The sequence below is a fragment of the Bos indicus genome, chromosome 13, assembly GCF_029378745.1.
Source record: "Bos indicus isolate NIAB-ARS_2022 breed Sahiwal x Tharparkar chromosome 13, NIAB-ARS_B.indTharparkar_mat_pri_1.0, whole genome shotgun sequence".
Lineage (NCBI taxonomy): Eukaryota > Metazoa > Chordata > Mammalia > Artiodactyla > Bovidae > Bos > Bos indicus.
In genome coordinates this window covers 21,609,570-21,632,771 of record NC_091772.1, presented here as the reverse complement: position 1 = coordinate 21,632,771, position 23,202 = coordinate 21,609,570, and the positions used below count along the sequence as shown (strand labels likewise).

Genomic DNA, 23,202 nt, shown 5'->3' with positions numbered 1-23,202 from the left:
CACCACAGTTCAAAAGCATCAATTCTTTGGCGCTCAGCTTTCTTTATAGCCCAACTCTCACATCCATACATGACTACTGGGAAAACCATAGCTTTGACTAGATGGACCTTTGTGGCAAAGGAATGTCTATGCTTTTTAATATGCTGTCTAGTTTGGTCATAGCTTTTCTTGCAAGGAGCAAGCATGTTTTAATTTCATGGCTGCAGTCACCATCTGCAGTGATTTTTGAGCCGCCCCCCGCACCCCGCAAAAAAATAAAGTCTGTCACTGTTTCCACTGTTTTCTCATCTATTTTCCATGAAGTGATGGGACCAGATGCCATGATGTTAGTTTTCTGGATGTTGAGCTTTAAGCCAACTTTTTCACTCTCCTCTTTGACTTCATCAAGAGGCTCTTTAGTTCTTCTTCACCTTCTGGCATAAGGATGGTGTCATCTGCATACCTGAGGTTATTGATATTTCTCCTGGCAATCTTGATTCCAGCTTGTGCTTCATCCAGCCCAGCATTTCTCATGATGTACTTTGCATATAAGTTAAATAAGCAGGCTGACATTTTACAGTCTTGATGAACTCCTTTTCCTATTTGGAACCAGTCTGTTCCATGTCCAGTTCTAACTGTTGCTTCTTGACCTGCATACAGATTTCTCAGGAAGCAAGTCAGGTGGTCTGGTATTCCCATCTCTTTAAGAATTTTCCACAGTTTGTTGTGATCCATACAGTCAAAGGCTTTGGCATAGTCAATAAAGCAGAAGTAGATGTTTTTCTGGAACTCTATTCCTTTTTCGATGATCCAGTGGATATTTGCAATTTGATCTCTGGTTCCTCTGCCTTTTCTAAATTCAGCTTGAACATCTGGAAGTTCACGGTTCATGTACTGTTGAAATCTGGCTTGAAGAATTTTGAGCATTACTGTGCTAGCATGTGAGATGAGTGCAATTGTGTGGCAGCTTGAACATTCCTGTCATTGCCTTTCTTTGGGATTGGAATGAAAACTGACCTTTTCCAGTCCTGTGGCCACTGCTGAGTTTTCCAAATTTGCTGGCATATTGAGTGCAGCACTTGCACAGCATCATCTTTTAGGACTTGAAATAGCTCAACTGGAATTCCATCACCTCCACTAGCTTTGTTTGTAGCGATGCTTCCTAAGGCTCACTTGACTTCGTATTCCAGGATGCCTGGCTCTAGGTGAGTGATCACACCATCATGATTATCTGGGTTGTGAAGATCTTTTTTGTATAGTTTTTCTGTGTATTCTTGCCATCTCTTCTTAATATCTTCTGCTTCTGTTAGGTCTCTACCATTTCTAGCCTTTATTGTGCCCATCTTTGCATGAAATATTCCCTTGGTATCTCTAATTTTCTTGAAGAGATCTCTAGTGTTTCCCATTCTATTATTTTCCTCTGTTCTTTGCATTGATCAGTGAGGAAGGCTTTCTTATCTCTCCTTGCTATTCTTTGGAACTCTGCATTCAAATGGGTATATCTTTCCTTTTCTCCTTTGCTTTTTACTTCTCTTCTTCTCACAACTATTTGTAAGGCCTCCTCAGACAACCATTTTGCCTTTTTGCATTTCTTTTTCTTGGAGATGGTCTTGATCCCTGCCTCCTGCACAGTGTCATGAACCTCTGTCCATAGTTCATCAAGCACTCTATCAGACTGAATACCTTGAATCAATTTCTCACTTCTACTGTATAATTGTAAGGCATTTGATTTAGGTCATACCTGAATGGTCTAGTGGTTTTCCCTACTTTCTTCAATTTAAGTCTGAATTTGGCAATAAGGAGTCCATGATCTGAGCCACAGTCAGCTCCCGGTCTTGTTTTTGCTGACTGTATAGAGCTTCTCCATCTTTGTCTGCAAAGAATATAATAAATCTGATTTCGGTGTTGACCATCTGGCGATGTCCATGTATAGAGTCTTCTCTTGTGTTGTTGGAAGAGGGTGTTTGCTATGACCAGTGCGTTCTCTTGGCAAAACTCTATTAGCCTTTGCCCTGCTTCATTCTGTACTCCATGGCCAAATTTGCCAGTTACCCCAGGTATTTCTTGACTCTCTAATTATGCATTCCAGTCTTGTATAATGAAAAAGACATCTTTTTGGGTGTTAGTTCTAGAATGTCTTGTAGGTCTTCATAGAACCATTCAACTTCAGCTTCTTCAGCATTACTAGTCAGGGCTTAGACTTGGATTACTGTGATAGTGAATGGTTTGCCTTGGAAACAAACAGAGATCATTCTGTCGTTTTTGAGATTGCATCCAAGTACTGCATTTTGGACTCTTTTTTTGACTATGATGGATACTCCGTTTCTTCTAAAGGATTCTTGCCCACATTAGTAGATATAATGGTCATCTGAGTTAAATTCACCCATTTCAGTCCGTTTTAGTTCACTGATTTCTAAAATGTTGATGCTCACTCTTGCCATCTCCTGTTTGACCACATCCAATTTGCCTTGATTCATGGACCTAACATTCCAGGCTCCTATACAATATTGCTCTTTATAGCATTGGGCTTTACTTCCATCACCAGTCACATCCACAGCTCTGTGTTGTTTTTGGTTTGGCTCCGTCTCTTCATTCTTTCTGGAGTTATTTCTCCACTGATCTCCAGTGGCCTGTTGGGCACCTACTAACCTGGGGAGTTCATCTTTCAGTGTCCTATCTTTTTGATAGGCATATAAATGTGTGTGCACATGACTGTGTGCCTCTAAGTAAGTATAACAGCAGATCTTTGAATTTAGCTAATTTAACATTTCCTATTTTGACTATTTGTGAGTGGTTCTAAATGACCATGACATGCATTATTTATGTTTTTACAGAAGCAATGACTGAATTACCCACTGTGGGGAGAACATATTTGAATGAATTCCCCACCTAGCTGTAAGCCCAGCTTGTGCCCTGCAGCCCAGAAGCTCTGTTTCCCAGATAAGGTCAAATACAATGGGGGTTGATGGTCAGGCACTAAACGTTGTAGCAATATTCCTAAATTGTGGAAGAATTATATTCCTCAGAGAATATATAAAGTTTCTAATCTTTATTCAGTGTTTAGCATTTGCCAAGGACTGTCCTATGCATTTCATACGTATTGTAATATTTAATTATCACTGCAATTTGTATGGCAGAGGCTATTGAAATACCCAATTTACAGATTAAAAAGCTAAGGAAAAGATGGCAAAAAGTATTCAATGCAAAGGCAGAGTATGAACCAAGGCCATATTGCTCTAAAGTTTGCACCTTTAACCAACCCACTCTGCTTTCTGTGTGTGTGCTCAGTCACTCAGACTCTTTTGTGGCTCCATGGACTGCAGCCCACCAACCTCCTCTGTCCATGGGATTTCCCAGGCAAGAATACTGGAATGGGGTGCCGTTTCCTCCTTCAGAGAATCTTCCTGACTCAGGGATCGAACCAGTGTCTCCTGCATTGGCAGGCAGATTCTTTACCACTAAGTTACCTGGGAAGCCCACTCTGCTATCTGCTGCTAAGTCGCTTCAGTCGTGTCCGACTCTGTGTGGGCCCATAGATGGCAGCCCACCAGGCTCCTCCATCCCTGGGATTCTCCAGGCAAGAATACTGGAGTGGGTTGCCATTTCCATCTCCAATGCATGCATGCATGCTAAGTCGCTTCAGTCGTGTCCAACTCTGTGCAACCCTATGGACAGCAGCCCACCAGGCTCCTCTGTCCACAGGATTCTCTAGGCAAGAATACTGGAGTGGAATGCCATTTCCTTCTCTGCTATCTACCAGGTGGTAAATATGAATGACCTACTATAGGTATAAAATAGTACACCTGTACAGGTATATTGTATCTCTACCTCTCTAGGGCACCAATATCATGCCTTTTGGTTTGTCTCATCAACAGTGTCCAGCATGGTTACTTGTAAATAGCAGACTGTAAAACTAACAGTAGGTTCACTAAAATATCGAACCTCAATACTTCTTTCTAACACAGGAAAAAGATTTCATTCACTTGTAATTCTTTCTTCTTAAACGTAAGGCTATAAATTCTCATTTGCCTTTGGGTTTTTCACTAAAAACTGACTTAATACATATTGGAAACATTTAGCTTCGTCACTGCAGCTATGTAAAGTAAGCATTGGCACACTTTGCATAGTAGCATTAGGAGAAATCCTTCATCTACACTTACAGACCCACTTGTCAGAAACAGAATTAAAATAGATTTGAAACACCTCCAGGCAGCTTAGGTCCCTAGTGCTGTAAAGTATTCAAAGTTGTACTCTTTGACCCATTGCTGTTTAGATAATTTTGATTTTATGAAAAAAGAAAAAGGAATAATGAGCCTGGGCAGTGGGGATTTATATACTCTACTCCCCTCATTCTGTACAGTCTGACACGCATTTTATTAACATTTCCATTAAAGCACAGGAAGGGTGTTGTGACCAAGTGCCAGAACCAACATATCCTTGATTAAAACACTGGGGATGTTTAAGGATATGGCAGAAGTAGTGAGAAATCATTAATAAAAAGACTAATGAAAGGACCACAGGATGTGGAAACTGCAGTCCACCAACAGAAACGCTGCTTTCAGATGTAGCCTCGCTTGTTTTTCTCTTTTAAAACAAACTGCTAATACATTGCTCCTAGTTTTTAAAAGATCAAGTTCATTAGGGTGAGGAATTACTTTTTGACTGCTGTCATGGGGCTCTTCATCAGGGATAGTGTGTCCGACTGCCAAAATGTCAAGATCTAAATACTCAAACTGCATCTATTGGAGGAAGAAAAATCACTTAAGGTTAGAAGGTCCCCGTGGTTTTAAGATTGCTCAGGATTTTACATCTAGAGCTCGAGAAACAAATATCTCACTGGACAACATCGATATGTATTGGCTTGAAGCTACTCTGTGTGTAAGGCAAATGCAATGAAGGTGATGGATTGTGGTTTGCTCCATGAAAATGGACAACTTGGCAAATTAAAAAAAAATTATTTAGCAAGCCAAACATTTTCATCCTGTATTCAATGTTAATAAGTTGTCTTAGGTAGTCTCTGAGTTACAGGTAGATTCTCAGTATCTTCAAGCTGAATGGCGCAGAAAGACTTCCTCTTCTAGCCCAAACCTAGGTGTTAGTGAAATTGACAATCCTGCTATGCAGTTCCCGGATATATTGCTGGGGTCAATGCTGGCCTGCAGGGGCCTAGAGGAAGCAAGCTGGACACTTCACAGGAAAGGCTGGGCAATGTGCATTTGAACAAACATTCCAGAATAGATGGATGGGTCATAAAATCAAGATCATGTAATGACCGTTTTTGTTTTGAATTCTTAATTATGAATTTCTTCTTCATCCTTGAGAATTTTAAAGAAAACGTTTTATACACTCTTTTGCCTTCTATTTAGGATAAAAAGCCTTCTGTACAAAAGACTCTCATCATTCTATTTTTTTCATTGTTTTTAACACAAGCCGAGCAGAAGTGGCACAGCATTTGCTCAGACTGGTGTTTACATCCCTTCTCTGAAGGTAAGTGCTCTATTGTACCCGCAGGCTCAATTTTTCAAGGAGCTACTACAAGTGCCGTTCACTTTGAGGATGGGTTATTTGAATGAGGTGCTTGTAACAGATACTGTTTCACTGAATCACTGAAGTGAAAAAAATAAAACTCTTCTCTTCTATCCCCCTTAGAATTCTCACTCAAATGGCACAGCACTGAAATGTTAACTTGAAGAGGCTGCCCAACATTTTGCGTTTGGACCAACCTAGGAGGAGACTGTCAACTATGCTTCATGTTCTGGAATGTGATACGAATATACATAATGCCCTTATAACCCAAAGAAAACAGCATAACGAAGAATGGGGCAGGAGGGGATAAACCATATTATTGCTTAGAACACAGTTTTGGGGAAAAGTTAATGAAAGTTACCAGGCACAAACTGTCTTTAAATACTGCCAGACGACAAAATCGTGAAAATAATGAGTCCGTGTCCCCAGTAGAAAGCTCTGGAAGACAGACACAAAGCAGAGGTGACATTGAGGCTTGTAAGAACAATCTTATGCTCTGCCGTCTAAATCTTGACCTGCCAGGCAAACTATTACAAGGAAGTAATTAGACCTGCAATCTGGGGATGAGAAGTGACTTTTTTTCCCTTTTACAGTTTATAGGCAGCTGCAGTTGAATTTATGCCTGAAAACTCTAATTGCTTTCTTGATGATGTAAGTAGAAAGATGTTTATAAGTTCGTTTTTTACTACAGAATCTCCACTGAGATTTATATAAAAGTGCTGTTTCTTAAAATGTGTTTTGTCCCATTTTCTTGTTCAGTCACTCAGTCATGTCTGACTCTCTGTGACCTGATGGGACTGCAGCACACCGGGTTTCCCTGTCCTTCACCAAACTCTCGGAGCCTGCTCAAACTCATGTCCATTGAGTCAGTGATGCCATCCAATCATCTCATCCTCTGCTGCCCCCTTCTCCTCCTGCCTTCGATCTTTCCCAGCATCAGGGTCTTTTCCAATGAGTCAGGTCTTCACATCAGGTGGCCAAAGTATTGGAGCTTCAGCTTCAGCATCAGTTCTTCCAGTGAATATTCAGGACTGATTTCCTTTGGGATGGACTGGTTTGATCTCCTTGCTGTCCAAGGGACTCTCAAGAGTCTTCTCCAACACCACAGTTCAAAACCATCAATTCTTCAGCATTCAACCTTCTTTATGGTCCAACTCTCACATCCATACATGACTACTGGAAAAACCATAGCTTTGACTAGATGGACCTTTGTCAGCAAAGTAATGTCTCTGTTTTTTAATACACTGTCTAGGTTTGTCATAGCTATTCTTTCAAGGAGCAAGTATCTGTTAATTTCATGGCTACAGTCGCCATCTGCAGTGATTTTGGAGCCCAAGAAAATAGCAAGCATAATAAGCATGAGGATCACCTGGGGAATTGTTGAAAATCAGATTCTTGGGTTCTGCTGCCAGGAAGTCCAATTGAGAAGAGGGTGGTGGTGTCTAGAGGTGGTCTGTACTCCCCATTATCCACATCACTTTTCCATATCTCCCCAAATAAAATAATAATAATCAATTAAAAGTGCAAATCTTACATGTACTTTGAATATGAAATATTACAAAATTTTTCTATTAAAATGAAATAGAATCTGGGAAAAATAGAGTGTGTATGCTACACAAACTCAACTTAATGACCATTTGTCTAGGTTAGTCCCATGCCCTCATCTTCTAACCTGGTCCCTCATCCCTTGCCCCTTGAACATAGACATTCTAGAGCAGTTGTTGTCTGCGGGTGTGGTGCAGGACCCTGATATCCACATTTTTAAAAAGCACTCCAGGGAATTCTGAGACAGAACTTGTTATTCATTCTAACATTTTATCAGTTCCATGGCATCCACCTGCTAAGCCTGAAGTGTTGAAACACAGTTGCAGTTTAGTTTATGAAACTAAGAGTTTTTAAACTGAACTGTATAGCAGCTCCACCCCACCTCCCTTGTCTCCAGTAGGTGTGAGCCTAGTACTAAAATAGTGTCAGACTATAGGATAAGTGCCATAGGATCAACCACTGCCCAAACAACCGATCGTCTCTAGAGGTAAAAGAAATGCATGCTTGTGTCCCTGACCTGAGTGGTATACCATTTATATACATACTGAAAAGGCAAGTAATTTATATATTCTACAGGTTGAAGAGCCAACTCATTGGAAAACACTGATGCTGGGCAAGATTGAAGGCAAAAGGAGAAGGGGGTGGCAGAGATGAGATGGTCAGATAGCATCACCGACTCAATGGACATGAATTTGAGAAACCTGAGAGACAGTGGAGGACATGGGAGCCTGGAATGCTGCAGTCTGTGAGCTCACAGAGTCGGACACAACTTATCTACTGAACAACAATGTATATAAAACAAATGCAAAGGTTATGTAACATACAAGGAATACACTGAAATAAAGAAGGCTCCTGGACAGTATTAATAAGACACAGATTTCTCAGTAGAGATATTCTTACAAACAGAGAGCTAATGTAATTCCTTACCTCCACCACCACCTTCATGCACACTTTCAGTGGCTGGTCCTGAAATTCTTCATTCTACACATTCTTGAACAAATATTCAACTGAGCTATTTGTGGGCTCTCCCATCAGGTCATTCTTCTCTTCTATCCAACAGCAAATCCACTGGGGGCAGCCCACAGCTGTCTGTTGTCCTGTATAACTGTCCTTCTGGAGAATCCTGTGGTCTGGAAATCTTCCTCTGGCTGGCACTAGTCCCTGGACCCTGCACCTTCTCTGAGGAGTGGTCATCTACTACCTTGCACAAGCTGTCTCTGTTATTCCTAATGCTAATCTGCTTTGGCTTCTGCCCTTCTCATTCTGCCACCCTGGCCAGCCCTGAAGCCCAGCCTGGCTTCTGCTTCTCTGAGGCTGGCTCTGCTCCTTATAGCTTGGCCAAAGGACAGGTTACTCAGAGTCAGGACATTGCCAAGAACTTAAGTATCACTTTGGTCCAGAAAATCTGAACTTCTGGAGTCTGTCTCCCACCTTGTTGAAAGTCCAAAGTCATTAAGCCCTTTGGACATCTGTATTAGTCGGCTCAAGCTGCCATAACCGAACACCATTGATGAGGTGCTTTAAACAATAGAAATGTATTTTCTCACAGTTCTTGAGGCTAGAAAGTCCAAGATCAAGGTTCAGGCAAGGTTTGGCTTCTGTTGAGGACTCTTCTTGACTTGCAGATGTGGCCACCATGTCGCTAAGTCTTCATGTGGCCTTTCCCTGAGTGCACACAGGGTGAGCGTGAGCTTGCTGTGGTCTCTTCTCTTAAGGACACCAATCCTACTGAATCAGGGCCCCTTCCCTATGACCTCATTAACCTCAGTTACATTCTTAAGAGGCCTCATCTCTACATAGGAGTTTAGGGCTTCAACATACGAACTTAGGGAGGGATACAGATACTCAGTTCATAACAATATCCTCATTAAACAATGTCTAGCACCACAGCAAGAGGATCTCCACTGGTATGGCCTCATTCATTCCTGATTTAACTTCTCTTCCTCACAGGTCCACCCTTGAAGCGCTGATACTTCTTGCTGCCAAATCTGCAGACTTATGATAATAGATACACTCCTTACATTTTCCTATTTCTCCTTAGAAAATACTCAGCTAATTGTTTCCAGTTTCTAATTATTGATACTATTTTGTCAAATAAACTGTTTCTAATCATATCAAATATGTGTTGATTAATTAAATGGTGATATCTTCCCTTCTAATATGACCAATATATTTAAACCATGAATCACCCAAATCTTTTTTCTGCCCTTCTTTCAATGTCACATTTAGCAATTTGATGTTAATTTGGGTTAATCCTCAAGAAATTTAGATATACCAATAAATACTTCAATAAACAATTTAAATGAACACGATAAAAATGGCAACTTCATTTACTACCTGAAACTCTAGAACATAAGAAACTTTTGAAAAAAACTCATTACAAAAAAATTTGATACCTTACACTCTGAAAACTCCATTGTTTTCAAATAACTATCTACTATAACAATTATCAAAAAGAAAACAAATATATGTACTTCAGGGATTTATTCCTTATGAGTTCTTACCAATAAGAATGTTAAATCCTAATAGCATTTGAAGGGATAATACATGAACAAAGCAATCGTTTGATGTACAGATGACTGTGGAATTTGTCTCCTTTTTTCCCATCTCCAGCAATCTACCAATTCTTCTCTTAAGAGTAACCACTGTTAATAGTTTGCTATATATCTTTCCAGCAATTTCTTTGTGAACTTAAAATCATATCTCTTTCAAACTGTTTCAGAGATAGTTTATGCATGTTTAAATATCCCTGTCTGCAATCATATACATGCACACATATATGGGTGTGACATTGTTCTGCGCCTTGATTTTTATGGAGCTGTTCATTCTGTTTAAAGGCTACACGGCATTCCATTCTATGAGTGCATAATAATTTATTTCATCTGTTCACAACTTGAACAACCTTATTAACAGGTTGTTTTCAATCTTTAGCAAGGGATAGCCTTATACATTAGTTCACACCTGTGTGAATGCACCTAAAGGGTATATTTCTAGAAGTGGAAATGACAATTATGCATTTTATATTTTAATAGATTATAATTGAGACTATTTTTCTCTATATCCTAAAAAATTATTGTATTATAAAACTTATTTTTCAAACATCTTTACAAATCACAAGTAGAAAAGATACCTCATTGTTTTAATTTGTACCTCTTTTATTAGGAGTATGATTACACATTTTCCATATATTTAGCAGCCACTTGTATTTCCTATTTTTTTTTAAAGAAATAAGTTTTTTATTATTACTAGGTTTAAATTTAGTGAAAAGCTACAAAGATAGTGCAGAATCTTTTCATATACTCCACACTTGGTTTCTCATACTAACACTTTACATTAGTATGTCATTAGTATGACCATATCGTGGTCAAAATTAATGAAACAATAATGATACATAATAATTATCTGAATTATTAAGTAAACTTCTTCAGATTTCCCTAAATTTTTGCATACTGTCCTTTTTATATTCCAGCATCCCAGCCAGGACATCACAGAGTATTTAGTTATCATGTCTCCCCAGGCTCCTCTTGACTATGACAGTCTCTCAGACTTCTCTTGTTTTTGATGACTTTGACGTTTTAAGGAGCACTGGTTGGGTATTTTGTAGGAAGGTGTGATTTTCTCTGACTTCTTTCAAGAATTTCTCATGCATTCTTTCATGTGTGTGTGTGTAGTTTGAAACTGATATGTCCAGCTGTGCTTTCTGCTGTCATTCTTTTTTTCCTGGTTAGTGTTCTCTGAGATTCCTGGTTTGGTGTCTGTCATTAATTTTGGAAAGTTCTTGGCAATTATTATTTCAAATATTTCACTGCTCTGCTCTTCTTTTCTCTTTGCCGACATTCCAATTATGTATACATTACATCTTTTATTACTTACAAAGGTCTGTCTAGTCAAAGCTACGGTTTTTCCGGTAGTCATGTATGGATGTGAGAGTTGGACTGTAAAGAAAGCTGAGTGCCAAAGAATTGATGCTTTTGAACTGTGGTGCTGGAGAAGACTCTTGAGAGTCCCTTGGACTGCAAGGAGATCCAACCAGTCCATCCTAAAGGAAATCAGTCCTGAATATTCATTGGAAGGACTGATGCTGAAGCTGAAGGTCCAATACTTTGGCCACCTGATGTGAAGAACTGATTCACTGGAAAAGACCCTGATGCTGGGAAAGACTGAAGGCAAGAGGAAAAGGGGACGACAGAGGATGAGACAGTTGGATGGCATCACTGACTCAATGGACATGAGTTTGAGCAGGCTCTGAGAGTTTGGTGAAGGACAGGGAAACCTGGTGTGCTGCAGTCCATGGGGTCACAAAAAGTCAGACAAGAGCAATTGAACTGAACTACGTCTTTTATTATTGTCCCATAGTTCTTGGGTGTTCTATTTTTGCTTCTATTTTTTCTCTTTGTAGTTCAGTTTTAGAAGTTTCTCAGCCTTTAGAGGTCCTGTGTCTTTGGACTGTGACCTTCACAAATGCTTCTCCAATGGAATAGGTTTTTCTCTCTGCCACCTACTAAGAACAGTAAGCTTTGCTTACAAGAATGTACTGGTATAAAGTTTTGGGAAACAATTGTGTTTTGAAGGCATTTTGGAGGAAACTGATAAGTTATCTATGGAGATTACCACTTAAAAAAAGAATAATCAGGAGGAAAAACTTATTCGGAGCAGTGCTCAATGACTACACTTAATAAATAGTATGGTAAATCTTTTGCTATGTATATTGCCAACAATTTTTAAAACATTAAAAGACTTTTTATCATTTATATAGAATTTTGTGGGTTTTTTTTTTTTTTTTTTTTTGCAAAATCTAATTGTTCCAAGTACTTTTACTTTTTCTATGTTCCCTCAGCAATCTAAAAGTGCTATTGATTTTCTCCACAAGCTATTAACTAAAAGATGCTTGTTTTTTAAAGGAGCTGTGGAAATTGATAATAAAATAATTAAAAAAGCTTTTCCCCTCCATTTTCTTTGCCTTCAGCAGAAACCTCTCATTTGAACCATAAGCAGATTAAATGAAAATCTCACTGTAGCCCTCTGGCTAGTCAGATCAACAAAGTAATCTAAATCTACCATAATCCCATTAGAAATAGCCAACAAAATATTTATTGTTTAATAATATGTCCCAGCTCCAGAGCTGTACCAGTTGAAGTCAGAACACAATTTTGAGTTGTTTCCACATTATACCTACTGGTTTCCTGTGATGTAAACAGGGGAAAATCCTGACAATAATGGTTAGCATTGAAATAACTTTATGCTTCCCAAGTGGCTCAGTGGTAAAGAATCTGCTTGCAATGAAGGAGACGCAGGAGATGCGGGTTTGATGCCTGGGTCACAAAGATCCCTTGGAGGAGAGCGCAGTAATTCACTCCAGTATTCTTGCCTGGAGAATCCCTACAGACAGAGGAGCCTGGCAGGGTACAGTCCATAGGGTTGCAGAGTTGGACATGATTGAAGCGACTGAGCACGAATAAAGAAAATTGTCTCCTAATTCAAAGGCAAAACATCACACATAAATTTACCCAAATGAATGTTTAATTTTGCATTTGGGGTTGGGTCTTCAGTATATTTTAGAGTTGGATTATTAGCAGTTAATCAAATCTCATGTCTATGAAAGGCAACCTGGATGAGATGCCACCAGGCAAGTGTCATCCCCACCCCCCATCATCTTACCCATAACTAACTTTATGCTTTGATGACTTGTCCTTAAAGCTCATGTTCTACAAAGGGCAGAATAAGAAGCATCAAGATATGGATGGCTTGCTGTTGATAATTATGCCTGTTATTCAGTTATGACCCATAATATCACAATTAGACCAACATTTCAAGATTCTTCTGCCATGTGTGAAATTTTGTAATACTTTCAGAGTTGCAGCCCTGGGAGGCCTTTAGAGGAGCTTCTGCGGTGTACTTAGAGATGACAGATATACCCACGCTAACAAAGAGGACATCCGAGTCATCTACACAGGCCTATACTTCCCAGTTAGGAACGGATGAGCCAGACTTTAAAAGGAGATAATGAAAAGGTAAGTCCCTAAGCACCTCCTGAGCTATGGATCATGTTACCAAAGAAAACAATAGACAAACTAACAGGCAAACACAACTTTACAGCAAACATATTTTGCAAAGGAATAGAAGAGAAACAAATACATATTAAAAAAAAAAAAAGGACAGTAGTAACAATACATGCTATTTTTGTAGCTTTTTCTCTGAAATAAGTATCACTAATACATGTTATGTCATTAACTCCTGACAAAAGTCCTTATGAACTAGGAGCTTTCATTATGCTATTGTACAGATTGGGAAACTGAGGCAGGAGAGATTAAGTAATTCACTGAAGGTCACAATAGCTATGACTGGTGTGATTTATGAAGACCCACATTCCAATACAAGAGTATTTATCTTAACCTAGGTATCAGACTGCTTCTTGGAGACTGCTTCTCCAAGAAAATGAATTTCAATTGCTGACTTCAGTAAAAAAGAGAACACTTTTGAACTTATTCCTGAAAAGTCCAGTGTGTGTGTGTGCTCAATCAAGTCCGACTCTCTGTGATCCCATGGACGGTAGCCCACCAGGCTCCTCTTCTGTCCATGGTTGCTATTTCCTTCTTCAAGGGATCTTCCCAATCCAGGAATCAAACCAGCGTCTTTTGTGTCTCCTGCACTGGCAGGCAGATTCTATACCATCATGCCACCTGGGAAGCCCAGCATCTAAAGTCAATCCTGCCTCACTTAATATTTTTCTCTTCTTTCTAGGACTGAACAAAGTTAGAGCAATTGCTGTACTTTGTTACTTTATTAGTCATCTAAACTCCTTTTGTTTTCAATTGGGTGACGTATCTGAGCATCTAGGTAATACTGTTATTTATCTGAACTAGGGAGGAAAGCAAATATTTGCCAATATTTCAAACAAAGCCTGGATCCACAAGAGACTAAACGGTGCCTTCCGTGTGCAAACATTCCTAAGTGAACAGTGAACGTCCATTGATCTGTGGACTTCTCTGTGGCTGCTATGGTGATGGAAGGGGCTGAGCCTGGAGAATCTGCTTCTTACGCAGACTTTCACTTTGATTAATCAACATTTCCCCATTCCTGTCACCAATCATCACTTATCCACCATGGATCAATGATCCTCTCTTTTTTAAAACTGTACTTCTGTCTACCCATATTTCTGCCTCTGGTAATTTTCATACTGACTCTAGTCTATCTCCTGGGTGGCCCCTTTCTGCATCTCTTGTTGCTCTGATCTCCAGCGACACCTCACCCCAATCCCAAGGAACCAGTGCTGATGAAATACAACACATTGATACACAGGAGAAACAAAGGGGCTTGTGAACATGCAATTCATAAAGCCTCAGGGAAAAGAAATTCAGTAATGTTGGTGAATCTGCTCAATCTACTGAGGGACACTCGACAGTCTGGGGGAGTAAATTATCAAGAAGGACAATTGAGCTGGACTTTCAGGACATATATCCAGAGAATCACTCAGACACGGCAGAGCAGACATCACACAACTTATCTTTCCATCCAGGAATCTTTGAGACTTGAGTTTGTTACTTTAAATTAGTGAACCAAATTGGAATGGATTTTCTTTTGTGCAACATCTATCCCTTCAATATCTCCCTGCATGTATCAGATCTCTAGATACACATAATAACATAATGATAATAATAATATAAAATAATGTCATTTACTTTTTCACTAGATTCAGAAAGATAATGGATGCAATAAAGTTCTGTTATATCGAGGTTATATACTTGGAAGATTACAGGGTTGGTATTTTAAATCAATCATCCTGAGTAATAACTAACTCTCTTCTGCTGTTAAAAAGCCTTTCATAACTGTTATTAATCAAGTACCTCTAAAAAGCATGAAAGTCCTTATTTGGGACTACAATTAAAATATTGCTTGGGACTACAAAATAAAATATTATTTGGGACTACAATTAAAATATTGCTATTTGAAAGAAAGAATAAAAAAGAAACTGGAAGATTTGGTAATATACTTCCTGAAAACCCAATCAAAATAATATGCACTATTTTTTTTAACCTCTCTTATTAGGGACTTAAGGGGGAAAAAACAAATGACTATTAACAAGATATAGGAAATTAGTTTAGATCTGATTGCATACCATAACTCAAAGAGTGGGGCTTCCCTGGCAGCTCAGTGGTAAAGAACATGCCTCAAATGAGGGAGACACACATTCAATCCCTGGGTCAGGAAGATTCCCCTGGAGGAGGAAATGGCAACCCACTCCAGTATTCTTGCTTTGGAAATCCAATGGACAGAGGAGCCTGGTGGGCTAGAGTCCATCGGGTCACAAAAGAGTCAGACACGATTTCGTGACTAAACAATAAACAACAACAGTTTAAAACACACACACACAAATTAATTTATTTTCACCTTGGGAGGAGTACTAATGGATTAGGAGGCATGGGAAGAAAGGAGATACAGTTGTTCTTCTGTCTCCCAGACACAGCCCCATTTCCATACCAAAATCCCCTCAAGCTCAATTTGTATACAACCAACACATATCCTCCCACATACTTTAAATTAACTCTAGGTTGTATAATATCTCATACAATGTAAATAATTGCTAATACAATGTAAATACTATGTAAATAGTTGCCAGCTCACAGCAAATTCAAGTTTTGCTTCATGGAACTTTCCAAAAAATTTTTTTTCAAATATTTTTGATCCATAGTGGGTTGCATCCCAGGATACAAAACCTACAGATATGGAGGGCTGACTATATATATTTTACTTTTCCTTGTTTGACTTTTTTTAATGCCATTAATTTTCCAGATATTAAATACTGATTACTTAGTGGACATTTTACATTTTATTAGTTAGCATCTGTCAAACAAAAGAAAACAGAACTAAAATTGACATCTTATAAAATGCTATATGTCAATTATATCATTAAACCAGAAGAAGAGATGTGTGTGAAACAGGTTTTACAATAAAACTGTTTTCATACCCTGACAAAAAAACCTGAACAGCTATCTTCTTATATCTTCAACTAGAAATTCACAAAGAAAGGAAAGGACAGTAAACCTTTACATAACCAAAGTTGCCTTTTAATTCATATCATCTTTGATTCCTAATCTCATGTGTGGCTTGCTTGCAATTCTGCTCACTCATTTTGAATTAGCCTATATCTACATACTTAAAATTTGGGGTCAGAATTGTCTGGATAATGTCAACTTTTCTCTTCCCCATTATATAAGGCATCAATTACCATTCTTCCACCTCTCACTTTCCTCTCATCTAGTTAAATGTAGTGCCTACAATGAACTCATGAAAAAGATATCATTACTAGTGATGGTTGCAAGAATTAAAAAATTATATCCTCAGATGTAAACCTGCTTTTTTTTTTTTTTTTTTTAAATTTTATTTTTTTTTTAATTTTATTTTATTTTTAAACTTTACATAATTGTATTAGTTTTGACAAATATCAAAATGAATCCACCCCAGGTATACATGTGTTCCCCATCCTGAACCCTCCTCCCTCCTCCCTCCCCATACCATCCCTCTGGGTCGTCCCAGTGCACTAGCCCCAAGCATCCAGTATCGTGGATCGAACCTGGACTGGCAACTCGTTTCTTACATGATATTTTACATGTTACAATGTCATTCTCCCAAATCTTCCCACCCTCTCCCTCTCCCACAGAGTCCATAAGACTGTTCTATACATCAGTGTCTCTTTTGCTGTCTCGTACACAGGGTTATTGTTACCATCTTTCTAAATTCCATATATATGCGTTAGAATACTGTATTTATGTTTTTCCTTCTGGCTTACTTCACTCTGTATAATAGGCTCCAGTTTCATCCACCTCATTAGAACTGATTCAAATGTATTCTTTTTAATGGCTGAGTAATATTCCATTGTGTATATGTACCACAGCTAAACCTGCTTTTTGAAGCTTTTCAAAGATGACCTTAGAAGCCTAAAATTTAAAAAGAACCTATTAAAGTATTCATCTTGTTGCTATTTAGCTGCTCACTCATATCTGACTCTTCACGACCCCATGGACAGTAGCCCGCCAGGCTATTCTGTCCATGGAATTCTCAAGTTAAGAATCCTAGGGTGGGTTGCCATTTTCTTCTCCAGGGGATCTTCCTGGACCAGGGATTGAATCAATGTCCCTTGCATTTGCAGGCAGATTCTTTACCAATGAGCTACCAGGAAGTCCATATATAAAGACAGATCACAGTAATTTGTGGACACATTCAGGGATAACTGGCAGTCAATAGAATATCTTCTTTCATTTTGTATCATAAAAACCAATGTATTCCTATTGAAAAATTTCAGTTCCTGGTCTATTTGTAATGGTCTTCAGTCTACTTTATTTAACCTGACCTGTGGTTTCTATTTTTCTTGTAAGTTTTTCATAGTTAACTACTTTCTCTAGTTTTGTAAAATGATGAGCATTTGTCAGGTAGGTCTATCTGCTTATACCACCTATTTAGTCAGAAGAGACCAACTGAAAATCTATGATTCAGAAGTTCTCTTCCAAGCTGTTCTTAGCTTTACTCACCTGTGTCCTAATGAATCCTGTTGCCTGAAAACCTTTGCAAACACAATGATTAGACAACTCAAATGATGTGCCCTTCACTGGCTTCTTTCTTTACCTTTAAACCTGCCTCTTTCTTTACCTTTAAACCCCTCACCTTATCCTATCCTCCATTACCAGATCAGGCCAGATCTGTTATTTACTCAAAGAAACCCAGTGCTTGCTGGATATCATCCAGATGTCTAAAGTTAAAAGTATTTTACACCACTCTTCCCAGTTCCCATTCACTGAACTCTTACTTTGAGTCTCCACTCAAGACAAACAGATTTACTTGACAGCCCTCCAAATATGCTCAATATGGACTCAGCAAAGTCACTTAGCTCAGCATCCCTTTGTCTAGATATTCCTTCCCTCTTCACCTCTTTTCAACCTGCTTCTCTGCATACTAAAATTCCACCTTCCTTTAAGGCCAATGTCAAATGTTAGCTTTTTTACAAACCTGTTTCTGATTTCCTCAATAAGAATGACCCTCTCATGGGGCACCTTTCTAATCCTCCAACACTCACAGTCAACCTTGTCTTATCACTTAGTCACATAATCCTTCCTCTTCTTAGATTCTAAGCTCCTGGAGGAACCACAGTTTATTCTTCTCTGTACAAACCAAAGTATTAATGTTATGTACTGTGTCTTTCACATAGGAGGGACTCAACCAAAATTGATTGAATAAATAAACAATGGAGGTGTAGACAAGCTATTTATTTAGTTGGAAACTTTTACAAGAGATTCTGGTTCCATTTTGGAGAAGCCTAGGTCAGTGTCTAAATTATCTCATTTGTGCCTCTCTAAACAGGGTATGGATTTATATATGCAAGTGCCATACTAGCATTTCTTAAACAAAAAATAGAAAAAGGCTTTTTTACATTATTGTTTTCTTCAAAGAAGATAGAAATCATTCAAGACACCAGATTTTTCACTTATTTTGAGGATCTTTGCAAAGAAAAAAGGTATTTTGAAGCAGTAAACATGACATAGCCATCTGTTTGGGTTTTTCCCCACCAACTCAGCTAAGGGAAATCTTACTTCATATTGGCTAAATTGCTGACATGACTTTTAAAGATAAAATGATTTGAGAAACTGAAAATGCAAAGCTGCCCATATTTTTACCACTGTGTGTACAGATTTTGAACAAACATAATTAATGATTCACTTTTAAAAATTCAGTAGAACACTGGTAGCCTAAGTCTCAGAAAATATGCTTAATGTTCATATTATGAGATAACATGTTTACATCATACTTTAAAGATGTGAGTGGACATGAAGTAATTCATGGTTTATAGGAGCAATCTTTTAATTTGCCTTTCTCCTTTTCATTCAATCCTTCAACATATTAATTAAAATGTCTATTAAATGCCTGGCAATATACTAGCACAGAAATACACAGTGAACTCATTAAGACAGAATCTGTGTGTAAATTTTACTTATATATAGGTCCGTTTTTACATAAAATGTAATAGCTTCTGGACTGAAGCCCTAAAAACAGTTCTTTTGCTTAGAGTTTGTAAATTTTTCTAATAGCATCATTTCTCTCCTATGGTTTGAAGCCACAGAATTACCAAGGTCCTCAATGGCAACCCACTCCAGTACTCTTGCCTGGAAAATCCCATGGATGGAGGGGCCTGGTGGGCTGCAGTCCATGGGGTCGCTAGGAGTCGGACACGACTGAGAGACTTCACTTTCACTTTTCACTTTCATGCATTGGAGAAGGCAATGGCAACCCACTCCAGTGTTCTTATCTGGAGAATCCCAGGGATGGGGGAGCCTGGTGGGCTGCCGTCTATGGGGTTGCACAGAGTCGGACACGACTGAAGTGACTTAGCAGCAGCAGCAATATTTGTCACACTTTCAACTATATGCACTAACTTCAGTCTTTTTATACTTTAAGGCATTACAAAGTATCTTGATTCTGCTTTGTGTTTTTATTTTTTTAATACCAAAAACATTTTATATTGGATTATAGCCAATTACCAGTGTTGTTAATGTTGTTTCAGGTGAACAGTGAAGGGACTCAGCCATACATGTACATGTATCCATTCTCTCCCAAACACCCCTCCCATCCATGCTGACACACAACATTGAACAGAATTCCATGTGCTATACAGTAGATTTTTGTTGGTTATCCATTTTAAATATGGTAGTGTGTACATAACCTTCCCCAAATCCTTAACTATCCCTTCCCCCCAGCTATCATGAGTGTGTTTTCTAAGTCTGTGAGTCTCTTTCTGTTTTGTCAGTAAGTTCATTTGTCTCATTTTTTTTAGATTCCACATATAATCTTGGTTATGCTGCTTAAGTTTATCACTTATCTAATCAAGGACTAGTGACTCTAACTGACTTTTGAGGCAGTGTACAAAATTGTCCCAACCTGCTTTTCACATCTTAACATTTTTTTTTTTAAACCTACACATCCAGCTTCATTCAAATTCGGTTATTTACTGTTTCAAAATACTCCACCAATTTTCTCTTCTGTATAGTATTTATTCAAGATATTCTTCCCTGTGACTTATTCTTCTTTCCCTACACAATCACAGAAATTCTAACTTCCTTCAAGAAATATCTTAAATAATTTTTCTATTAAGTCTTAAAGGATTCTCACGTTTGAGCTTTATCATCTCTGGAAACTCATATTTCATCATTTGTATTTTCTAAGGAACTCCCCCACTCTGCTTCACCTTGTGTACTAGGTTACATGATCCTAAGGCAGAGGTAGCTTTGTTTGCCAGTGCTTAGAGATGGTGCTTAAAACTTTTCCTTGATTATTGGTATTCCTGATTACAAATCTTCCTCTGAATCCTATATAACTTCTAAGTCTTTTACTGAAATATGATGAGTGACCAACCTGGTTTCCATACCATCCAGAAGACCAAAACCCAGGGAAGGAAAGGGACTCTCTCTGGTGCTTTAGTATGAGCCATCCACAGACCTTTCATCCTATCTGTGTATTTCATTTATTAATAATTTGCTCTTTACTTTTCCATTTTTATGTTTTTCTCTCTTTCTCCTACTTTATCTACTGCTCATTATTAGGCAAACAGTAATATTCTCTGGCATTTTGCTTATTTCTGCTAGTAGCATTCAAGGAATACATTTTTCTGACTCCTATATGCTATAAAAACAGATAATTGCATTTCTAGGCTATTGCTAATCTCTAAACTAACCTCCAAAGTTTGTGGAGAAAAATAAAATGAAGAGAATTCAAACCGAATTTCAGTGTTCATTTTTAAAATTCTCAGTCAACTTAGGTGGCATTAAAGGGGGAGGAAAAAACCAAATAACTAAAGCTAATAGAATGTGTGTGTGTGTGTATACACATATCTCAATCTACTACATAAGTTAAAAGAAAATGATACACTTCTATAGCTTCCTTAAGCACATTTTCTTTATAATTCTGTTCCCTTTCATATAGTCTTCCATATTATCAAAAATGAATGAAAACTTGAAAAGAAAGCAGAGATGAATCTATGCTGAAAATTATTATAAGTACATTTTTTTTCTACAGAAAAGTTTTCCCCATAGCTGTACTTTTCTTAGGTTTTATTTATACCCATGACTTTTTGATAGAAGACAATGGCTTTCCCAATAAATGTCCCTTTTGAAATATGGAGTAAATTAAAAATAATAACTGTAGTGAAACTGTAGATTATTTAGAGTGAATGGGTAGAAAACCACTTACCCCCAGTTGCCACAGTGATTTCACGTAGGAAATGGCCATAAAATGGAAAATCGAAGGACAGATTCACTCTCTGCAAGGAACAACAACCAGAAAAGAAAATCAATAATGTGCATAATAGTAAATGTAAAATGAAGAGCCTTCTACCTTAAAAAAAAAAAAATGCTTCTACTTTACCCCACTATTATTGTAGCTGACTTTTCGAATCTGAATCTTGGATGGAAATAAAAGAATTTTTTACCCTCTGATAATTAAATGTTTAAAATATGTGAAAAAATAAAGTTGGGCTGTTATGATCTGTTAATCTGTTCTTCACTTCCAAAGAGAATCTAACAGTTTCAGCTCTGAATCAAGCCTTTCTCTTTAACATCACCACTACCTTTCAGTTGATCACTACAAAGCAGGTCAACCATCATGATCAACAATTTATTTAGGGTTATTTTTTGTTGGATTAATCTTCTCCAAAATAGTAGAGCATGTTACCTGTTCAGTTTTACTGAATAAAAAGTAAAAATATTTTAGTTTAGGCAATTATATAGTCAACTTATCTTCTGTATAGAACAAAAGGCAGTTTTATAGAACAAGATACTTTGCACCTACAGATCTAAACCTGCAGATATTTTTCTTTTTCAGATTGTGATAAACTCCCCTGATTCAGTATACAAATGACCCTTGAACATGGGTTTGAACTGTATTGGTCAGTTCTACTTATAACATGTTTTCTTTTTTTTTTCCCCCCAATAATATAGTATCTGTGTTTTCATTAGAGAGATCTTTAAATTATTGCAGTGTTGAGAAAAGTTTGATTAGAGATCACAAAGTATGAAATCAAAAGGACTAGGGTTTGAGTCCAGATTCTATCCTGCCCTTGGGTGAGTCACTCATTAATTCCTTTGTTTTTGAGGCAGAGGTACCACTGTGTGGATTTTCAACTGGGTGAGGGCTGGCAGCCCTGGCCCCCAGTGTGTTTGAGAGCAACCACTTTATGTACACTTTAAAGGCATGGGATACTGATAATTAAAAAATGTTGGTTACTAGAAAGCTACTTTTACTTTGTAGAGAGGAAAACTGGAGAGACCGAGGAATAAAGTTCATAAATTTTGCCCCTCTTTTTTTCTGAAAGAAGATCTGAAGCTTTGGATATATATATATATATTTATAATATATCTTATTGTTATATATTATACATACATATGTATAGTAAGATAAAAAACAAGACACAAAAAAGCAAAGCAAAGAAAAAGAAATCCTAGATTTTTCATATGTTTGAAATGATATGAATCAGATTTATTATTATTAGGAAGGAAACAAAAAAAAAACAGTGAGCTATAACAAAGATGATCAACTGAAATAAAAGGATCCATAGGGAAATTAATTAGCTGATTTAGAGCCCAATAGAATGTACAAACCACCTATAATAAAAGGTTATTATGTTAAAATTCAACAATTTCAATATTATATCTCTCCTAACATACAAGCTAAAAAAATAGAGCAGTATAGTTAGATTGAATTTGGCTCTTTCCAATTGTGCAAATGATTGCTTTTTATATCCATCAGAGATTCCTAATGACTTATTTGGCATGATATTAATCATTTAAAATTTACAGTGACTTTCAATTAGTTTTTTTCCCTTTCCTTTTTAATGAAAGCTGCATCTTCAGAAGGGTTTATCTTCATTTTTTAATTTATGCTGACTAATGGGAACAACAAAACCTATTTTTACGGCACTGACTGAAATGAGTGGTTACTAATAACCCTAAAATAAAAGCTTCAGTGGCAAAATCATATATTTCAAAGAAGACATCAGACACAGTTTTATAAAGGCACTTGGTCTAGTATATTGTTCTCCATCAGTCTAATTTTTTCCATGCCATGGACAAATTGGTAAAATTTGGAATTCTCACTTACAGAATAAGAGTTTGG

General features: G+C 37.7%; 1 protein-coding gene across 3 annotated transcripts in view; it reads right to left on the bottom strand.

The window, feature by feature from the left end:
• PLXDC2 (plexin domain containing 2) overlaps positions 1–23,202 on the bottom strand; it is a 425,380-nt gene that overhangs the window by 164,152 nt on the left and 238,026 nt on the right. For all 3 annotated transcript variants that reach the window (XM_019973017.2, XM_019973018.2, XM_070800805.1), the window contains exon 4: positions 21,283–21,352. In XM_019973017.2, coding sequence (XP_019828576.1) covers positions 21,283–21,352 — 70 coding nt within the window. The remainder of the gene's footprint in view (positions 1–21,282; positions 21,353–23,202) is intronic.